This window comes from Quercus robur, chromosome 3, assembly GCF_932294415.1.
Source record: "Quercus robur chromosome 3, dhQueRobu3.1, whole genome shotgun sequence".
In the NCBI taxonomy this organism is placed as follows: Eukaryota; Viridiplantae; Streptophyta; class Magnoliopsida; order Fagales; family Fagaceae; genus Quercus; species Quercus robur.
Window position 1 is genome coordinate 52,811,636 of NC_065536.1, and position 18,652 is coordinate 52,830,287.

The 18,652-nt window shown below is 39.9% G+C and overlaps 1 protein-coding gene across 1 annotated transcript; it reads left to right on the top strand.

The window, feature by feature from the left end:
- Positions 1-3,503: 3,503 nt before the first annotated feature.
- LOC126719766 (uncharacterized) lies at positions 3,504-4,088 on the top strand. The gene has a single exon (XM_050422286.1). It carries the CDS (start codon positions 3,504-3,506, stop codon positions 4,086-4,088), a length of 585 nt encoding a protein of 194 aa, XP_050278243.1.
- The last annotated feature ends 14,564 nt before the right edge of the window (positions 4,089-18,652 follow it).

An 18,652-nucleotide genomic window follows, 5' to 3' on the forward strand; every position in this document is an offset into this window, starting at 1 on the left:
CAAATATGTAGTTTATCCAAAAAATTTCCATACCCTCAATAACTAAAATAGATGAGTAAGCCTAGAGACACTCAAATCCACAATATGCTCAAGTGTCATTTTGTGATTGGTGTACTTTTTTTTCCATAATAGAGATAGTCAACGTTTGTTTAAAAAAGATGATGTGGCAACATATAATTTACTCATTTCAAATGTATGAATAGCATTTCATGAACTCTATAATAGAATTAAATAATCTAAGAATTTTAAAGAATCTTAATCTTAGTATCCATACAGTAGTGTTAGTTATTATTAATTAAACTTTGGATCGAGTTGCGGGGTTAGCAATATGTTGTAATTATTTCTCAAAAAAAACTTTGGATCATCATAAGGCACATGAATCTGTTAGCAATAAGCCAATAATAATGATGTTTATTTGTTGGTAAATAATTTTTACTTGTAAGACTTCGCAAAACATGAAAATTTGTTGTTGAAAAAGATTCTTTATTTAATGATAATATAATTCAATATGCTTACCTTAAAATTTTTTCAAATATATATATGGGTTGGGTTCTAGTTACACTTGGTGTAACTCTAAGTAATGTTACACCACCCAATAACTTGTTATAGAATTTATATTTTGAAAATCACACCGTTGACTTACATGTTCTATATGTTCTTAACAATCTTGCCAATTTTCATGTCAATTGGATATTATTTACCATTTGATCCATAAACTCATTTTTTATGCATTATTTTAAACTACAAAACTTGAATTTAAAAAATTGATTAATGACATGGCTATTAATTTTTTATTATCCTGAAATTTTGCAAGCATAGAGAATATATGAAGATAATGCAATGTAAAGGTAGATTTATAAAAATTTGCATTCAATTAAAAAATATTGAGTGGTGTAACATTACTTAAAGATATACTAGGTGTAACTTTAACCTAACCTTATATATATACTCTCTCTGTCCCAATTTGTTTGTCCTGTTTGAAAAATCAAATTTTTTAAAGGAACATCATTACTGTCTTGTCTGCCTTATAAAAATGCGTAAGTTTACAAAACTATCCTTAAATAAATTTATCAGCTTGTTTTTTTAAAAGAGTTATTCTTAATGAGGCAACTAAAAATATGTCCCAATTAGATTGATTTTTTAAAATATTTGTTAGTTTTCTTTTCAAATAGTTTTGAAAATAAAGCAGGGGTATAATAAGAACATTAGCAAATTAAAGACTTTTATTTTTAGAAACAGGACAATATTTTAGGATATCCCAAAATAGAATAGAGGATAAACAAACTAGGACGGAGGGAGTATATAAAAGTGGAGACGTTATGTTGGAAATCATAAAGTTGTGCCATGTGGCACATTTTTTTAGACTCTCTTTATTTAGGCTTCTACTTAAACAAAGTTTGCATGTATTTATATCAAAGTTAGTTTATTGAATTACCTAATAGAGTAAATACATATATTAATTACCTATTGTAGGGATATTGGTCCCAAGGGTTCACTATCTATGTATACATTGGGCCTGGAGCCCAATCCGAGGACGAGAAGTTGTCCGAGGAGAAGTAAACGTTGTCAGGGGAGTCCGTGTTAGTAATTGGAGAAGTCAGTTTTGGTTATAGGGGCCCAGGAGGGTCGGCCGAGGATGAATACCTCCTCGGCTAATCAAAGTCGAAGTTAGGAGAGTCGGTTTGCCGTCTAGGGGAGCACTCCAGGAAAGTTCTGTTGATATGGATAAGCATTATAAGAACGCATGACAGGGAGAAATCCTAAAATATCTAAGGAGAAAGCTACTACTATCGCATTAAATGCTCTACAGTTAACTTTCTGGCTACACTAATGTGGAGAAGACCCCTGAATAGTGTTGCATTGGCTACCCCAACGCACAGAGGGCCTGAGAGGGTGTCCGATGGGACAAGCCTTCAAGTAGAAGCTTGGATGGTCAACAAGTGGAGGGCCAAGATCGTCTAAAGAGAACTATATAATCGAAGAGACCCTTCATGAAAGGAGAGGGAGAAATCTAGAGAGAAACACTGTAGCAATCAGAAAACAACCTTGTAATCAAATTTAAAAGAAATACACAACTGATCTCCTCGGATCGTGTTGACGACGATTTTCTTTAGTTGAAATCAATCTATCTTTCTGTTCTTGTCATTTGAATCTACTTTATTTGTCATCTAACTCATTTTAGCCCAGTTTTCCTACCTACTCTCTACAAATTCATTGTTTTGGGCTTTTTGGGCTTTTTGGGCTTGAGTCCATCTATTTTTTGGGCTAGGGACTCAAATCTGGTCCTTACAATTGTCGTCGTTTGTAGGAAATTCAGATGTTATAGTAAGTCTGACTTCCAACTATGGTAGGTTTAGGTCCACACCAGGCAGAATCTAGGGGGTCTCAACGTGAAGATCATTTTGTCAATCTCGAGTGAAGAAGGGATCGGGAGGGGAGTGTGCATATTATCCATACTAGTGGAAGTCATTCTATGGGTGGTAGCCACCTCTCTTAGGAGAAAAATACCAGAGCCATGTAACAGGAGATTGATCATTTAAAAAAGGAAGTTGCGCCATGAACAGAGAAGGCGAACTCCCTTTATTTCTAATTTCTCTTTTGACGATGAGGAGGACGGTAGTTATAGGCAAACATCAAAGACTTCTCTTAGTGAGTCTTTCTCGTACGATGAGGACTACCATCTTGAGCATAGAAACAGAAGCTCATCTTCTAAAGGCCTGAGGAATGATGCGATGAGTAGAGCACTCAAACAAATTTCCAGATCGCCTTTCACACGTAGGATTGAGGAAGGGAGACTTCCTTGGTGGTTCACTCAGCCCACGTTCACCATGTACAACGGTTGTACAGATCCTGTGAAACACGTAAGTTACTTCAACTAGAGAATGGTTGTACACTCCAAGAATGAGACCTTGATGTGCAAGGTATTTCCATCAACCTTGGGGCCTGTGGTTATGAGGTGGTTTGATGGTCTGGGTCCAGGTTCTATTGGCTCCTTTGAGGAGTTCACCCGAGCATTTGGGTATCGTTTTATTACGTGTAGTAGGGTTCCTCGGCCCTAAGATTCTCTCTTGTTTATGTCCATGCGAGAAGGTGAGACCCTGAAAACATACTTGGATAGGTACTAGGAGATGTTTAATGAGATTGATGGAGATTTTAATGACGTGGCTATAAGGACCTTTAAGGTCAGATTGCCCACTAAGCATGATTTGAGAAAATCCTTGACTAAGAAGCTGGTAAGGAGTGTGCATAGGCTCATGGACCGCATTGATGAATACAAGAAAGTCGAGGAAGACCAATAGCAAGGAAATGGGAAGAGTAAGGTTATCCCTCAGGAGAGGAGAGATTTCAGGTCGGACCGCTATAACAATAACCGACCTCGAAGGGATTTTGCTGGACAATTGGGGTTTACAGCTCCTCAGGTAGTTAACACTATGTTCTGAAAACCAGTGCACCAGGTCTTGGAAAAGATTAAGAACAAGCCATACTTCAAATGGCCAAACAAAATGGGAGAAGATCCCTTGAGGCACAACCAGAGCCTTCACTGCCAATATCACCAGAAGTGGAGGTATGCCACTGAGGATTGCAGAATTTTGTGGAATCATTTGGAGCAATTGGTCAGAGAAGGAAGGTTACAACAGTTTTTGTATTGGCCCAATGGGCAGGGAAACCAATCAAGGTCAAGGACTCAGGGGAACGCTTCTTTAAGGTCCCCTTTAGGCACAATTAATGTCATCTTCGCTGCATTTAGGAGGACCGGTTCTCATCCTTCTATGGTGATGTCTGTAGCTCGGCTACCAGTCGAGGACTCTAACTCTAACTCGAAGAGAGCTAGAGTGAAAATCCAATCGGCGCTGAGTTTTTCAGACGAGGACAAGATGGGAACCATCCAGCTGCATGATGATGCCTTGGTAGTCACCCTCAGAATAGGAGGATATGATGTGAAGAGGGTAATGGTGGACCAGGGCAGTGGTGCAGAGATTATGTACCTTGATTTGTACAAAAGGCTGAACTTAAAGCCTGAGGATCTGACAGCCTATGATTCACCTCTGGTGAGCTTTGATGGGAAAGTTGTCATCCCAAGGGGTTAGATTAGGTTGCCTATGTATTCAGGGTCAGAGGTGGTTGAAGTGGATTTCATTGTAGTGGATGCATACTTTCCCTACACGGCTATTGTGACCAGACCCTGGCTTTATACTCTAGAGGCTGTCTCTTCTACTCTACATTTGAAGGTGAAGTACCCATCATGGAATCAGATTAAGGAGCTTTTAGGGAGTCAGTCCATGGCTAGGCAGTGCCTCATGGCTGCAATTATGCATCAGCTTGCAGCTGAGTTCTCAGCCTCTGCTGAGGGGTGCTTATAATAGTTAAAGTCTCTAGTGTTAACTATCGATGGGCTAGCTGAGGAGGCGAAATGTGAGGATTTAGAGAAGATTGTTGTAGGTGATGACCTGGAGAAGTTTTTTTAGGTTGGGGCTCAACTACCTCCATAGGAGAAAGAAGACTTGGTAAAGTTTCTCAAGAAGAATGTTGATGTGTTTGCGTGGAATGCCTACGAAGCTCCGGGGGTGGATCTGAGCTTCATCTATTATCATTTGAACGTTAATCCATTTGTCACCCCCAAGAAATCAACCACCTCAGCGCTCATTTAAGAATCATTCTGACACTGTCAAAGATGAGGTGATAAAGCTTAAACAGGCTGGGGCTGTCAAAGAAGTGTTTTACCCTAAATGGTTGGCCAACACTGTAGTTGTGAACAAGAAAAATGGAAAGTGGCGAGTATGCGTGGACTTCACAGACCTGAACAAGGTCTGCCCAAAAGATCCTTTCCCCATGCCTTGGATAGACCAGCTAGTGGATGCCACTGTAGGTCATCCTCGGATGAGCTTTTTGGACGCTTTTCAAGGCCACCACTAGATACCTTTAGCCTTGGAAGATCAGGAGAAAACGACTTTTGTCACTCCTATTGGAAACTACCATTATAAGGTGATACCCTTTGGATTGAAAAATGCAAGATCTACCTATTATAGGATAATGATTAGGATGTTTGAACCATAACTGGGCAAGAATATCGAATTATATATAGATGACATGGTGGTTAAGAGTAAGGTGGAATCTGAGCACATTAACAACCTCGGGAATATCTTTGAGATCTTGAGAAGACATAAGTTACGACTCAATGCTTCTAAGTGTTCTTTTGGGGTTGGGTTAGGGAAGTTTTTGGGGTACATGGTTACAGATCGTGGAATTGAAGTTAACCCTGACCAGATTAGAGCAATTAACAATCTACAGCCACCCCAGAATCCCAAAGAATTCTAGAAGCTAACAGGGATGATTGCTGCTTTAAATCGATTCATCTTTCGATCAGCAGACAGGTGTAGACCTTTCTTCCAGTTGTTGAACAAGTGGAAGAGATTTGAATGGACCAAGGAGTGTGTTTTTACCTTCTAGCAGCTGAAGGAGTATCTATCTCAGCCACCTATTATGTCCAGGCCAGAGGTGGACGAGGTCTTGTTTGCCTACATCATAGTAGCTTCCCATGAGGTAAGCTTGGTGCTGGTACAGATTGATAGTGGTGTGCAGATGCCAGTTTATTATGTGAGCAAGTCACTACACGAGGCCGAGGTTCGTTACCTAGCATTGGAGAAAGCCATTTTAGCAGTGGTGCATGCCACACGTAAGCTTCCCCACTACTTCCAATCACACACTGTTGTTATCCTAACCTAGCTCCCACTTAGATCTCTACTTCAGAGCGCTGATTACATTGGGAGAATTTCCAAGTGGGGTACGATCCTAGGGGCCTTTGATATCAAGTACATGTCTCGTACCTCTATTAAGGGCTAGGTCTTCACCGATCTGGTAGCTGAGTTTGCTGAAACCCCATTAGAAGAGAGAGTGGAGAAGTAGAACATGGATGAAAAATTGATTGGTGCAATCTTCTTACAAGAACCTTTGTCCTAGAAGATATACGTTGATGGTGCAGCGAACCACAGAGGATTTGGAGTGGGGCTAGTTCTGATATCTTCTGAGAGGATTACAATTGAGCAATCCTTGAGATTGGGCTTCTCGGCCACAAACAATGAAGTTAAGTATGAAGCTCTACTGATAGGGATGACTATGGTTCAGAAAATAGGTGGAAAAGCAGTGAAAATATTCTTTGATTTAAGGCTAGTTGTGGGCCAAGTTCAAGGAGAGTTGAAGGCTAGAGATCTTAGAATGCAAGAATATTTGAAGTAGGTTAGACATTTACAGTCTGAATTTGAATCCTTTAATTTATCGCAAATTCCTAGAAATAGAAATATACATGCCGACTCTCTTGCCACATTGGCAACCTCCTCGGCACAAAATTTACCTCGGGTGATTCTTGGGGAAGACTTGTGCAAGCCTACTGAAGTAGGGAGAAACGTGGCTCACATTCATCAGATTAGGGTGAGACCTAGTTGGATGGACCCCATAGTACTATTCCTTAAGGAAGATGTCCTACCCGAGGAGAAATCAGAGGATGACATGGTACGAAGAAAGGCTCCTCGGTTTTAGCTATCTGAGGACCAAAAACTGTATAAGAGATCATTTTTTGGCCCATATCTGCTATGCATACACCATGAAGCAGTTGAGCTGCTCCTGGAAGAATTACACGAAGGAATTTGTGGAAGCCACACAGGGCTATTGGTGGCCAAATATGCAGAGGGAAGCAGAAGAGTATGTGAAGAAGCGTTACCAATGCCAAAGATTTGTACCAAACATTTACCAACCAGGAGGTGTCCTAAACCCTCTATCCAGCCTTTGGCCATTTGCTCAATGGGGTTTGGACATCATAGGTCCCTTCCCCAAGGTAGCAGGGAATAAGAGATATTTTTTGGTCGGCATAGACTACTTCACCAAATGGGTTGAAGTTGAACCATTGGCGAATATTAGGGACGTGGATGCTAGGAGATTCGTTTGGAAAAATATTATCACTCGGTTTGAAATCTCTCGCACCCTCATCTCGGACAACGGACTTCAATTTGATAGCAAAGCTTTCAGGAGATATTACTGTGACCTGGGCATAACAAATAAATACTCCACCCCAGCATATCCCCAGGGGAATGGACAGGCTGAAGCTGTCAATAAGGTCATAGTGAGTGGGCTTAAGAAGAGGTTGGACGACACAAAGGGAAAGTGGGTAGAAGAGTTGTCACACGTCCACTGGACACATCGGACTACACCTTGTAGGTCCACTGGAGAGATCCCATTTTTAATGACTAATGGAGTCGAGGCTCTTATTCCTCTAGAGACTGGATTCCTAACATTGAGAACGAGTTCTTTCACTCCGAGCAATAATGATGAGCTGTTAAGGAAAAGCTTAGACTTAATTAAAGAGCGAAGAGAAAATGTCATGGTCCAGCTAGCCTATTATCAGCATAAGCTCAAAAAAGAGTACAATGCTAACATGAAGCTAATGCCACTGGTGCCTGGAGATTTGGTGTTAAGAAAGGTTCTGGGTATAGCAAAGAACCCTGCATGGGGAAAGTTGGGGCCTAACTGGGAAGGGCCATATCGCATCACATCGATGGATGGAATAGGGGCGTATCATCTTGAAGACCTAGATGAGAATGTTGTACTACGTCCCTGGAATGTAAATAACCTGAAAATGTATTATTCATAATGAAAGTCTTTCTTGTCACATCCTCGTTTATTACAACATCTGTTGAGCTCCATATTATTGTTACCCCAAGTATCAAACATAATTTTGGTCATGCCTAGCTCTTCAGACCACATACCTTGGGTAAATTGATATGTTAAGTAACTTTTCTAAGTATTAAACAGAACCTTAGCTATGCCTGGTTCCTCGGACCACATACTTTGGGTAAATTAATACTTAATGACATCTTTTTAAGTATCAAATAGAACCTTGGTCATGCCTGGCCTCTCGGACCACATACCTTGGGTAAATTAATATGTTAAGTTACTTTTCTGAGTATTAAACAAAACCTTAGCTATGTCTGGTTTTTCGAACCACATACTTTGGGTAAATTAATACTTAATAGCATTTTTCTAAGTATCAAATAGAACCTTGGTCATGCTTGGCTCCTCGGACCACATACCATGGGTAAATTGATATGTTAAGTCACTTTTCTGAGTATTAAACAGAATCTTAGCTATGCTTGGTTCCTCGGACCATATACTTTGGGTAAATTAATACTTAATGACATCTTTCTAAGTATCAAACAGAACCTTGGTCATACCTAGCTCCTCGGACCACACACCTGGGGTAAAGTGATATGTTCAGTTATCTTTCTGAGTATTAAACAGAACCTTAGCTATGCTTGGCTCCTCAGACCACATAGTTTGGGTAAATTAATACTTCCTATCATTTTACTAGGTGTCAGGACAAAGCTTATTTCAAGCTCCTCAGATTATATACTTAAGGTAAATTATAGTTTCTCATTGATTATTTGAATGCCAAAAATGGTCAGCCATTCTAAACAGCAAAGATTTTCACTATGGTAGCAGACTCAAGTAGATGCTCATGAGTATCACTTAAAGCATTTACGAGCATACCTGTATTTGTTTGAGAATTGATTGTCCCTTTGGCCCTTCACCCTCATTAATGGGTAAGGAACAGAGTAAGTTTAGACCTTTATTTATGCTACATTACTATGTATGTTCTTCAAGTTAGAATTACGCTTTGCCGATATGATGGATTTAGTAGATTTAACCTGTTTTACTGCTGACCATATGAGATGGAATAAATCCTCTACTACTTATGTAGATTAACAAAGAAAGTTTTACCTCATTGCTACTTTCATTAAGTGTTAGATAAGATATAAATTATATCAACTTCAGTATGAGAATCATAGGAAGAAAGAAAATATACATCACTTTCATTAACTAAAAAGTCTTAAAGCAAGGCAAATTGAGTACAAAAAAGGGGCAACTTGATTACAAACCTTGGAAACCAAAACAAAAGAACAAAAAAAGAAAAAAGAAAAAGAAAAAATAACTACACTAAGATCTATTTCTTTTTTATTACAAGTTTATCCTTGGAAGGGGGTTAATTTGGTTGAGAGGATGCTGTTTCTGGGGCCTCGGGGCCCTTGCTGGCAGGATCAGTCTTGGTAAGCAGAGGAAGAGTGGCCAGGACAATCTCCATCTTTTTAGGAGCTTCTTTCCCTGCAAGGGGGGTCTTGGGTGATAGTTAGAGGCTTCATGGTATCAGGGGCTATGACCTTGGTCTGCTCGCCCTCCTTAGAGGGGTTGTTAGAAGAGGTAGGAACATTGGCTACGCTGTTCTTACCCACTTCTGCCACCTCGGACGTGGTACCAGCCCCTGAACCAGAAGGTACAGATGCTCGGATGGCAGGGGGGTAGTATACACTCTCTGCCTTCCTAAGTACGGATGAAGCCTCAACCTTAGCTTGGTTAAGAGCTTCATACCACACCTGGGAGCAGTAGTTCCTACATGCCCCCTTGACCTCAGCCCTGAAGGCCTCCTCGGTCTCTGCCACGCCTACATCGTATCCCTCTTGCTCAACCTGGTCCCAGTCCCTCTCCGCTCGTTCCTTAGCCTTCTCGGCCTCTTTCAGCTTCTTCTTGAGGGCAGTGATTTGAGATTTGGAGGCGGCCAATTGATCCTCTACGTTGCGAAGGAGAACCCTTTAGCCCTCAGCCTGTCTTTCAGCACCGTCAAGGGCAGCTGTGGCATTTTTTCTCTCCCTCTCCTCCTCAAGCAGTTTATTCTTCAGCTCTTGGATACTCTTCTCGGCCACATTGAAGGCCTTTATAGTGGCGTTGTGCCTTCCTTCCTCCTCTTTCATCTACCGGTGGCAGTAGTTGGTTATCTCCTCCACCCGGAAGGAGGCTTGAACAGCTTGCCGAGGAAAGAGATAGATTAGAAAAAGAAGAAGAGGAAAGCAGTAAAAAGAAAAAAGAAAAAAAGGGCTAAGTGGAATACATACCATGGCCAGATACCTCTTTAACCTGAGGAAGACCTCGTGCCTCCTCATAGATAGGAGCTCGGCCATATCCTTGGAGAGCAACAGGGCCTGCTTCACCGCATCGGCCACATAGCCGGCCGTCCCTCCTTAGAAGCCCCTAATGGAGGCACTAGCTAGCAGTGGGGCCCCATCCAACATTGGGTTGAGGGTCTAGGCTGAAGGAGCAACCTAAGGATCGCTCCTCTTCTCAGCGCCCCTTTGCCCCACTTTGGGTTGCTTGGCTGCTCTTTGGGCCTCGTCCACTTGGGTGGGGTGGGTTTTTCCAACGTTCATGACCTTCTTGCATTTTGCTCCATTTTCCTTTTTAGATCGATAGGTTTAAGTCAGAGGGGCAGGGCAGGTGGGGGAGAGGGGGGTGTGGTAGGCTTAGTCTGGGCTGCCTTCCTAGGCGTGTCCCTTCCCGGTTGGGACTCTATCAGGTCTAGCAGGTTGGACCTTAGCTTACGTTGAATCCCCATCTTGTCAAGTATCGGTATGAATGGGTGGCTGAGGTCAAAAGATGGATGGCCGAGGTCAGGAGTTAAAGTTTCTGGGGACAAAGCTTGGTTGAAGACTTCAAACTCATCCTCGGAATCAGATACCTCAACTACTTCTTCCTCTTCTGTGTTGGTGAGGTGAGAAGAAGTGGCCACTCCAGTTGTCTGTTGTGGTGGTGAGGCTACCTTTGGTATGCCCTCGGGTATTGGCTTGGTGGCGAGCATACATTAAGGAACGGGACCAGCAATGAGAAAGCCTAGGGTTGCAACACTGATCCGTTGTAGCCGAGGATCCCTAGCCTTGATGACACACTTTGGCGCCAAGAAACTCTTGGAGATTAGGACGTAGTCCAGGATCATATGGGCCACCCTCGATTGACCATCAGTGTGAACAAACACTTTAGCCTTCAATATCTTGTCCAAACTAGGCTAGTTCATAAAACTGAAGTTGGGCATAGCGGCGTTTTTATCTGCAAAACCATGGAGAAAAACAGAAAAGTATTGTTAGCAAAAAATAGAACTAATCAAAGGAAAATTTATATACAATTATTCAAACCTAGACCTAAGACCCCACTTGGTTTCCCTTCTCTCGTCGAGCAGGGGAGGCCATCGTACCACTCCCCTGATACAATCAGGAAGTCTTTGTTTAGGCCTTTATTGGAATCAAGGAGGCATTGGATAAGCCTCACCTCAGGGTACCTAGAGTTGAGGTAGTACCCCTGCCTCGTTAAATGGTGGAGGTTGTAAACCCAATTGACATCATGGTGTGTGAGGTTTAAGCTCATCCTCTTGTTAAGGACATCTATACAACCTAAGATCCTGAACATGTTGGGTGCACACTCGGTGGGAACTAACCTATGGCCCCTAAGGTAGTCCTTGGTAATAGTACCCATAAGGATTGTCGTCCCTCTTTCTATGATGGCAATCATCGGGATTACTACCTCTCCCTCTTGCTTGTCTTCGTGCCATTGCCCCTCTTTACAATACCTAATGCCTACTCCTAAAGGGATTCTATACTGAGCCCTAAAATTCTCTATTCCCTCCTCGAAGTCTACCAAACTCTTAAATCTACCCATTTTTGGAAAACTAAAAAGATTGAGAGGAGAAAATGGAGCCAAGGAGAAGAAAAGTATAGAGAAAAGAAAAATATATGGAAAGACAAAGTGTAAAGATTCATGAAGACTTATAGAAAAAAGAAAAACTCTCCTCGGATAAGCTCTTGGTATTTTTAAGGGCACAAGTGAGTTGGGAAAGTTGCAGGTTCAATGTATGAGCTCTAGGACGAAGTGATGCTAACATGAGAAGACTGATTGATTTGTGCAGTATTTATATCAAAGGGATAGCCACAAGCGGGAAAATTCCCGCTCTGTTTTTAGCGAGATCCTTAGTTGTTGGATTCGTATCACACCATAGAACGTTGGGGATAAGGAGTTGTAAAAATTTAATGAAGGCGTGTCTCACATGCCGAAGCGTCATGAGCGTGTCTTGGGCAGTTAAAAAGGCATCTATACAGGCAGAGGTGATGTATGATGAGCACGAATTAACTGAGTTGACATCGAGATCCTCCTTTCTTCCTGAGGAGCTAGAGAGAAGAATCTCGAGGGGCTATTGTAGGGATATTGGGCCCAGGGGCTCACTATCTATGTATACATTGGGCTTGGGGCCCAAATTTGAGGACGTGAAATTGTCCGAGGAGGAGTAAACATTGTCAGGGGAGTTCGTGTTAGTAATTGGAGAAGTCAGTTTTGGTTATAGGGGCCCAAGAGGGTAGGCTGAGGATGAATACCTCCTTGGCTAATCAAAGCTGAAGTTAGGAGAGTCGGTTTGCCATCCAGGGGAGCACTCCAAGAAAGTTCTGTTGATACAGATAAGCATTACAGGAACGCAGGATAGGGAGAAATCCTAAAATATCTAAGGAGAAAGCTGCTACTACCGCATTGAATGCTCTGCAGTTAACTTTTTGGCTATATTAATGTGGAGAAGACCCCTGAACAGTGCTGCATTGGTTACCCCAACGCATAAAGGGCTTGAGAGGGTGTCTGATGGGACAAGCCCTCAAGTAGAAGCTTGGATGGTTAACAAGTGGAGGGCCAAGATCGTCTAAAGAGAACTATATAATCGTAGAGACCTTTCATGAAAGGAGAGGGAGAAATCTAGAGAGAAACACTATAGCAATCAGTAAATGAACTTGTAATCAAACTTAAGAGAAATATGCAACTGATCTCCTCGGACCGTGCCGAGGATGATTTGCTTTAGTTTTAATCAATCTATCTTTCTGTTCTTGTTATTTGAATCTACTTTATTTGTCATTTAACTCATTTTAGTCTAGTTTTTTAACCCACTCTCTACAAATTCATTATTTTGAGCTTTTTGGGCCTGAGTCCATCTATTTTTTGGGCTAGGAACTCAAATCTGGTCCTTACACCTAGAATTTGTACATTAATTATTTATATTAAATGAACTTATATGATTCTTTTTACAAAATTTATGTAAGAAATAATTTTTTGTTGATATAATAGTAATAAATTTAGAATATGACATTCTTCCTTATTTTTAGTTACTTTGACACTACACTCTTGGCGTGATAGTCACTCTACAAGTACTGTGGGGGGTACATGCCGGGTTCAAGTGTTCGGAAGGTAGTTTTACACACATATACACTTAGATTAAATTAGAGCAGAATTTCTATCTTGTGTATATATATATATATATATATATATATATATATATATAACTTTGACTACACAATTGACACAAAAACCATAAAAAATTAAATATTTGTAAATTCACTAAAAATAATCATATGTAATATATATATATATATATATGTGTGTGTGTGTGTGTGTGTGTGTGTGTGTGTGTGTGGAACTAACATTGTAGTATTTATTCTATGTAATTAGAAGAATTACTAATAGAATAAATATGTTTATTTCATTATATTAATTATTTTAAGCCTAATGAAATCTTAATATCATTTTTCTAAGACTTATATGAGAGACAATTGATTTTTTTAATTTCTTTTTAGTCAAAAACAATTTATTTGAAATATGCTATTCTTACTCAAATTTAGTTGTTTTTACAACAATTGAACCAATTTTCAATAAAAAGGTAAACTAAAAATTAAATTTAGTAACACACCATCAAGAATGTTAAAAAAAAAAAAAAAAGAAGAAAAGAAGAAGAAGGATATTTGCATTTTTTTTGGTAGGCATGAAATATGCATATCTATATTAGCAACTATATCATGCAATTTTCAATTTGTAAACACATATATATAGTATGATCAAATCACTATACTAATTTTAGTGCTTTTCTATTTTGTCTATAAAATAACTAAAGATTGCAATTTTTTACAAGGAAAATTATTGATATATATATATATATATATATTGATAGTTCGGGGTGGGGATTTAAACCTTGGATGTCTTTTTTGGAAGCATTATAAGGTGTCAATCAGTTAAGTTACAAGATTTTTGGCAAAAATCATTGAAATATTGGAGAAAGCTAATAATAAGTTGCATCGCAATTTGTGCCGAAACTCAGCTAGTATTTTTTAAATTGTGTTAATAGAACCATTGATGTGTTCAAATACATGAATGATCAACAACTTTAATAGATATAAGAGCTAATGTTACAACAAAAAAGAAGAAAAAGAGAAAATTGTGAAAAGAAAAACTACCCTTGATAGAAGAAGAACAAATCTTGATAAAGCTAATGAAGAAGACAAGGATGACAACGGCTAATCTCCAACGGTAAAGAGATAAAACGATGCCGTTTGTTTTAATGACAAACGACGTCGTTTTGAGCCTCAATGGTCTGAGTTATAAGTCATGATGACAAACGATGCCATTTGTACTTAAGAGCAACGACGCCGTTTCTGCCTTCATTGAAGTCTGGGGTTTGATCTTGAAATCCTCTGTTCTTCTTCTCTACATAGCTCAGTCCGTATAGTTAAGATTTACATATTACTTGACAGCTGTACCATACTCAAAATATCTGATTAGAGGTTGTTATAGGTTTGTTAGATTTTCTGTTATAGCAGAACCTTCTAGAAGGTTCTAGTTTTTAGTCTAAGCTATTCACTATAAAAAGAATCTCAGTGTATTGTATTACTATTGAGCTTGAAATACAATTCAGTTTTTTTACTACTCTTAATTCTCTCTTTCTCTCTCGTTCTTCACACAGTTACAAATCCGCCATTGTTGTAACCCGCTTAAGCTCAAAATTTCACATGGTATTAGAGCCAATCATGACTTCCACCACAGACACTGCTCAGACTTCTCATACTACTACAACACACACGGCTACTCAACCACACTCAACACCATCACCTTTACTTCTTCTCTCTAACATGTCCAACCTAATGTCAATCAAATTGGACTACACCGACTATATTCCATGGAAGCATCAACTCATCACAATATTGGAAGCTTATTCCCTAATTGAACACATTAATGGTTCAATCACTCAGCCTTGTCAATTCCTTCTTGATACTCAAGGGAATTTGACTACTAGTGTCAATCTAGACTTTCTAACCTGGAGAATCAAAGATAAAGCTCTGCTTTCTTTGATCAACTCAACCTTGACTCCATAAGTCTTCTCACTTGTTGTTGGAATCACAACTTCAAGGGAAGTTTGGAATACTTTGGAGTAGAGATTTACTTCAACTTTGAGAGCTAATATCTTGAATCTGAAACTTGAACTTCAGATTCTCAAGAAAGGAAATGATACTGTGAACAATTTCCTACAGAAAATCAAAGTTGCTCGAGACAAACTTCTTGCTGTTGGAGTAATTGTGGATAATGAAGAACTACTATGCATTGTTCTTCGTGGATTACCAAAGGAATTTGCACATTTCTGTTCTGCAATTCGTACTAGAAGTGATCCAATCACATATGAGCAACTCTCAATCATGTTACAAAGTGAAGAGCAAGCCATGGCTGAGAACTCTGAAATTTTCTCTCATTCTTTGGCTATGTTTGCATCTAACAACAAAACCTCTGGACATCCACAGTCTCACACTCAAGGTGGATTCAATAGAGGTAGAGGCAGAAACAATTTTAGTCGAGGAAGAGGTAGTGGAAGGAATGGACAGCAGTATCATAATCAGTTTCATCAGAATTTTTCACCTCAGTATCATAATCAGTCTCATCAGAATCAGAATTTTCAAAATTTTTCACCTCAAGTCTATTCTAATCAGACTTCATCATCTTCATCCTCTGTTGGTGGTCAAACTTATAAGGGAGATAGACCTACATGTCAGATTTGTGTCAAATTAGGTCATCAAGCTCTTGATTGTTATCACAGGATGAATTTTGCCTATCAAGGTAAACATCCTCCCACCAAGCAAGCAGATATGGCATCTGCCTCAAACGCAGCCATTACCTCCAATCAGGATCCTTGGCTAGCAGATTCAGGCACTTCGGATCATCTCACAGCCAATCTCAATAACCTGTCCATTCAATCCCAATATAAAGATCCTAAACAAATCACTGTTGGTAATGGACAAACTCTTCCTATCAACCATATAGGTAATGCTTCTCTTCACACCAAATACCATAAATTTCTTCTTCAAAATGTTCTTCATGTTCCAAGAATAGCCATGAATCTTCTTTCTATTCACAAATTCTGTTTGCATAACAATTGCTCATGTCACTTTGATGCTAATGAACTAAAAATCTAGGATATTCCTACGGGGAGACTCCTTTACAGGGGCTTGAGTGAAAATGGTGTTTATCCCATCTATACAAAGCTCTTCTCCAAGCCTTCTAGTTCTGTTTTCACTCCACCACAACAAAAGGTTTCTACAGCCCACACATCATCACAGCCACCTAACTCTTCAGTTTTTCATGTACATAGATCTCATAAGTGGTTGCTTTGGCACCACAGACTAGGTCATCCTAGTGATGCTGTTCTTAATTCAACTATCTCTTCTATTGATAGTTTTGTTGATTTTTCCAAATCTGATATTGTATCTCATTGTAAACATTGCCTTAGTGGAAAGATGCATCAACTTTCCTTTAATAAATCAGATTTTCATTCTACCAATCCTCTTGAGTTGATACACAGTGATGTATGGGGTCTTGCACTAATCTCTTCTGTCAATGATTTTAGATACTATCTTGTTCTTATTGATGATTTTACCAAATTTCCTTGGATTTATCTCTTGAAATATAAATCTGATGTGTTTGACATCTTCAAATACTTCAAAGCTACTGTTGAGAACCAACTGGACTCTAAAATTAAGATTCTTAGAACAGATGGTGGTGGGGAATTCACTTCTAAAGCTTTTAATCTTTTCTGCTTATCTTATGGCATTATTCATCAACTCTCATGTCCTCACACTCCCTAACAAAATGGCACTGCAGAAAGGAAGCATAGGCATTTGGTTGAATGTTTTCTTACAATGCTTTCTCATTGCAATTTACCCTTATCCTATTGGTCATATGCTATTTCTACTGCTACACATATAATCAATAGACTTCCCACTCCTGTCCTTAACAATAAATCACCTTGGGAATCTCTTTTTCACTCTACGCCTGACATAACACACCTTAGGACTTTTGGTTGTACTTGCTTTCCTTTATTGAGACCATACAATATCCATAGGTTACAACCACACACTAAACCTTGTATATTTCTTGGATATCCAACCCATTCTAAAGGGTATCTCTGTTTAGAACCTTCAAGTCTTTGGGTTTACATTTCAAGACATGTCTTGTTCAATGAAAATGAATTTTTGTCACTCTCTTCACCCTTTTTATCTACTGGTCATTCTATAGATACTTTTGCCTCATCCAAACCTCTTATTGCACATTGGTTATCTTTCCACACCTGCTCAATCTGCCTCTTTCATACCTGTCCCATCTCCTTCACCAGCCCCTAATTCTACAGAATCTTCAGCTTTTCCCACTTCTGTTGAATCCTCTACACCTAGTCCTATCATAGCTGACCCTATTCCTACTGGTGTAAACACTTCTCCACTTGTTGCTCCTAGTCCTCTATCTCCCATACCTGACCCTATCCCATTTATTACCTCAACATCTACTACCAACACCCATCCTATGACCACTAGATCTAAAGTTGGCATTTTTAAGCCCAAAGCCCTTGCTGCAACTGTGTCCAAATCAAAATCTACTGTCAAGGCCACTGTTGACTATACTCTTACTAAACCACCATCCTTCAAGATTGCTGCTCAATACCCTCAGTGGTGCTCAGCTATGGATGAGGAATTTGATGCCCTTAAGAGGCAAAACACCTAGTCTTTGGTTCCTGCTTCCCCTTCTCAGAATGTAGTTGGTTGTAAATGGGTGTTCAAATTAAAACACAACAGTGATGGCAGCATTAGTAGGTACAAGGCCAGATTGGTGGCTAAGGGCTTTCACCAACAGTATGGTGTTGATTTTGAGGAAACTTTCAACCCTGTCATTAAGCCACCCACTGTGAGGATCATCCTTTCTCTTGCTGTTCAATTCAATTGGCCATTAAGGCAATTGGATGTAAGGAATGCCTTTCTTCATGGTTTTCTAAGAGAGAAGGTCTATACGGTTCAGCCCCCTAGCTATGTTGATCCAGCTTTTTCAAATCATGTTTGCAGATTGTGGAAGTCACTCTATGGTCTTAAGCAAGCCCTTGGGGCTTGGTTTGACAGATTCTCTACTCAGCTTTTGCACATGGGATTTGAGGCTTCCATGGCAGACTCTTCCTTGTTCATCCTTAGGCAAGGGAAGGTCTTGGTCTACCTCTTGGTCTATGTTGATGATATTGTTCTTACTGGCAATCATCTTGACTTCTTGACCTCTCTAATCAAGCAACTCAGTCAAGCTTTTGAGCTCAAGGACCTTGGTCCTCTTCACTACTTTCTTGGACTTTATATCACTAGAACTTCCAAAGGATTGTTCTTAAGTCAGACCAAGTATGCTCGATCTCCTTGTGCTCCTACTCTCAGATTGGTCCCTTATGAAGGTTCTATACTTCCGAATCCCCATGAGTATAGAAGCATGGTTGGTTCCCTTCATTACTTGACATTTACTAGGCCTGACTTGAGTTTTGCTGTGCATCAAGTGTGTCAATTCATGAACACTCCTACCGATGCTCATCTGGTTGCTGCTAAGCGCATTCTGAGGTACATTAATGGCACCTCCAATTTTGGGATCTTTCTTCAACCTGGTCCTCTTTCTATATCAGCTTTTTCTGACTCAG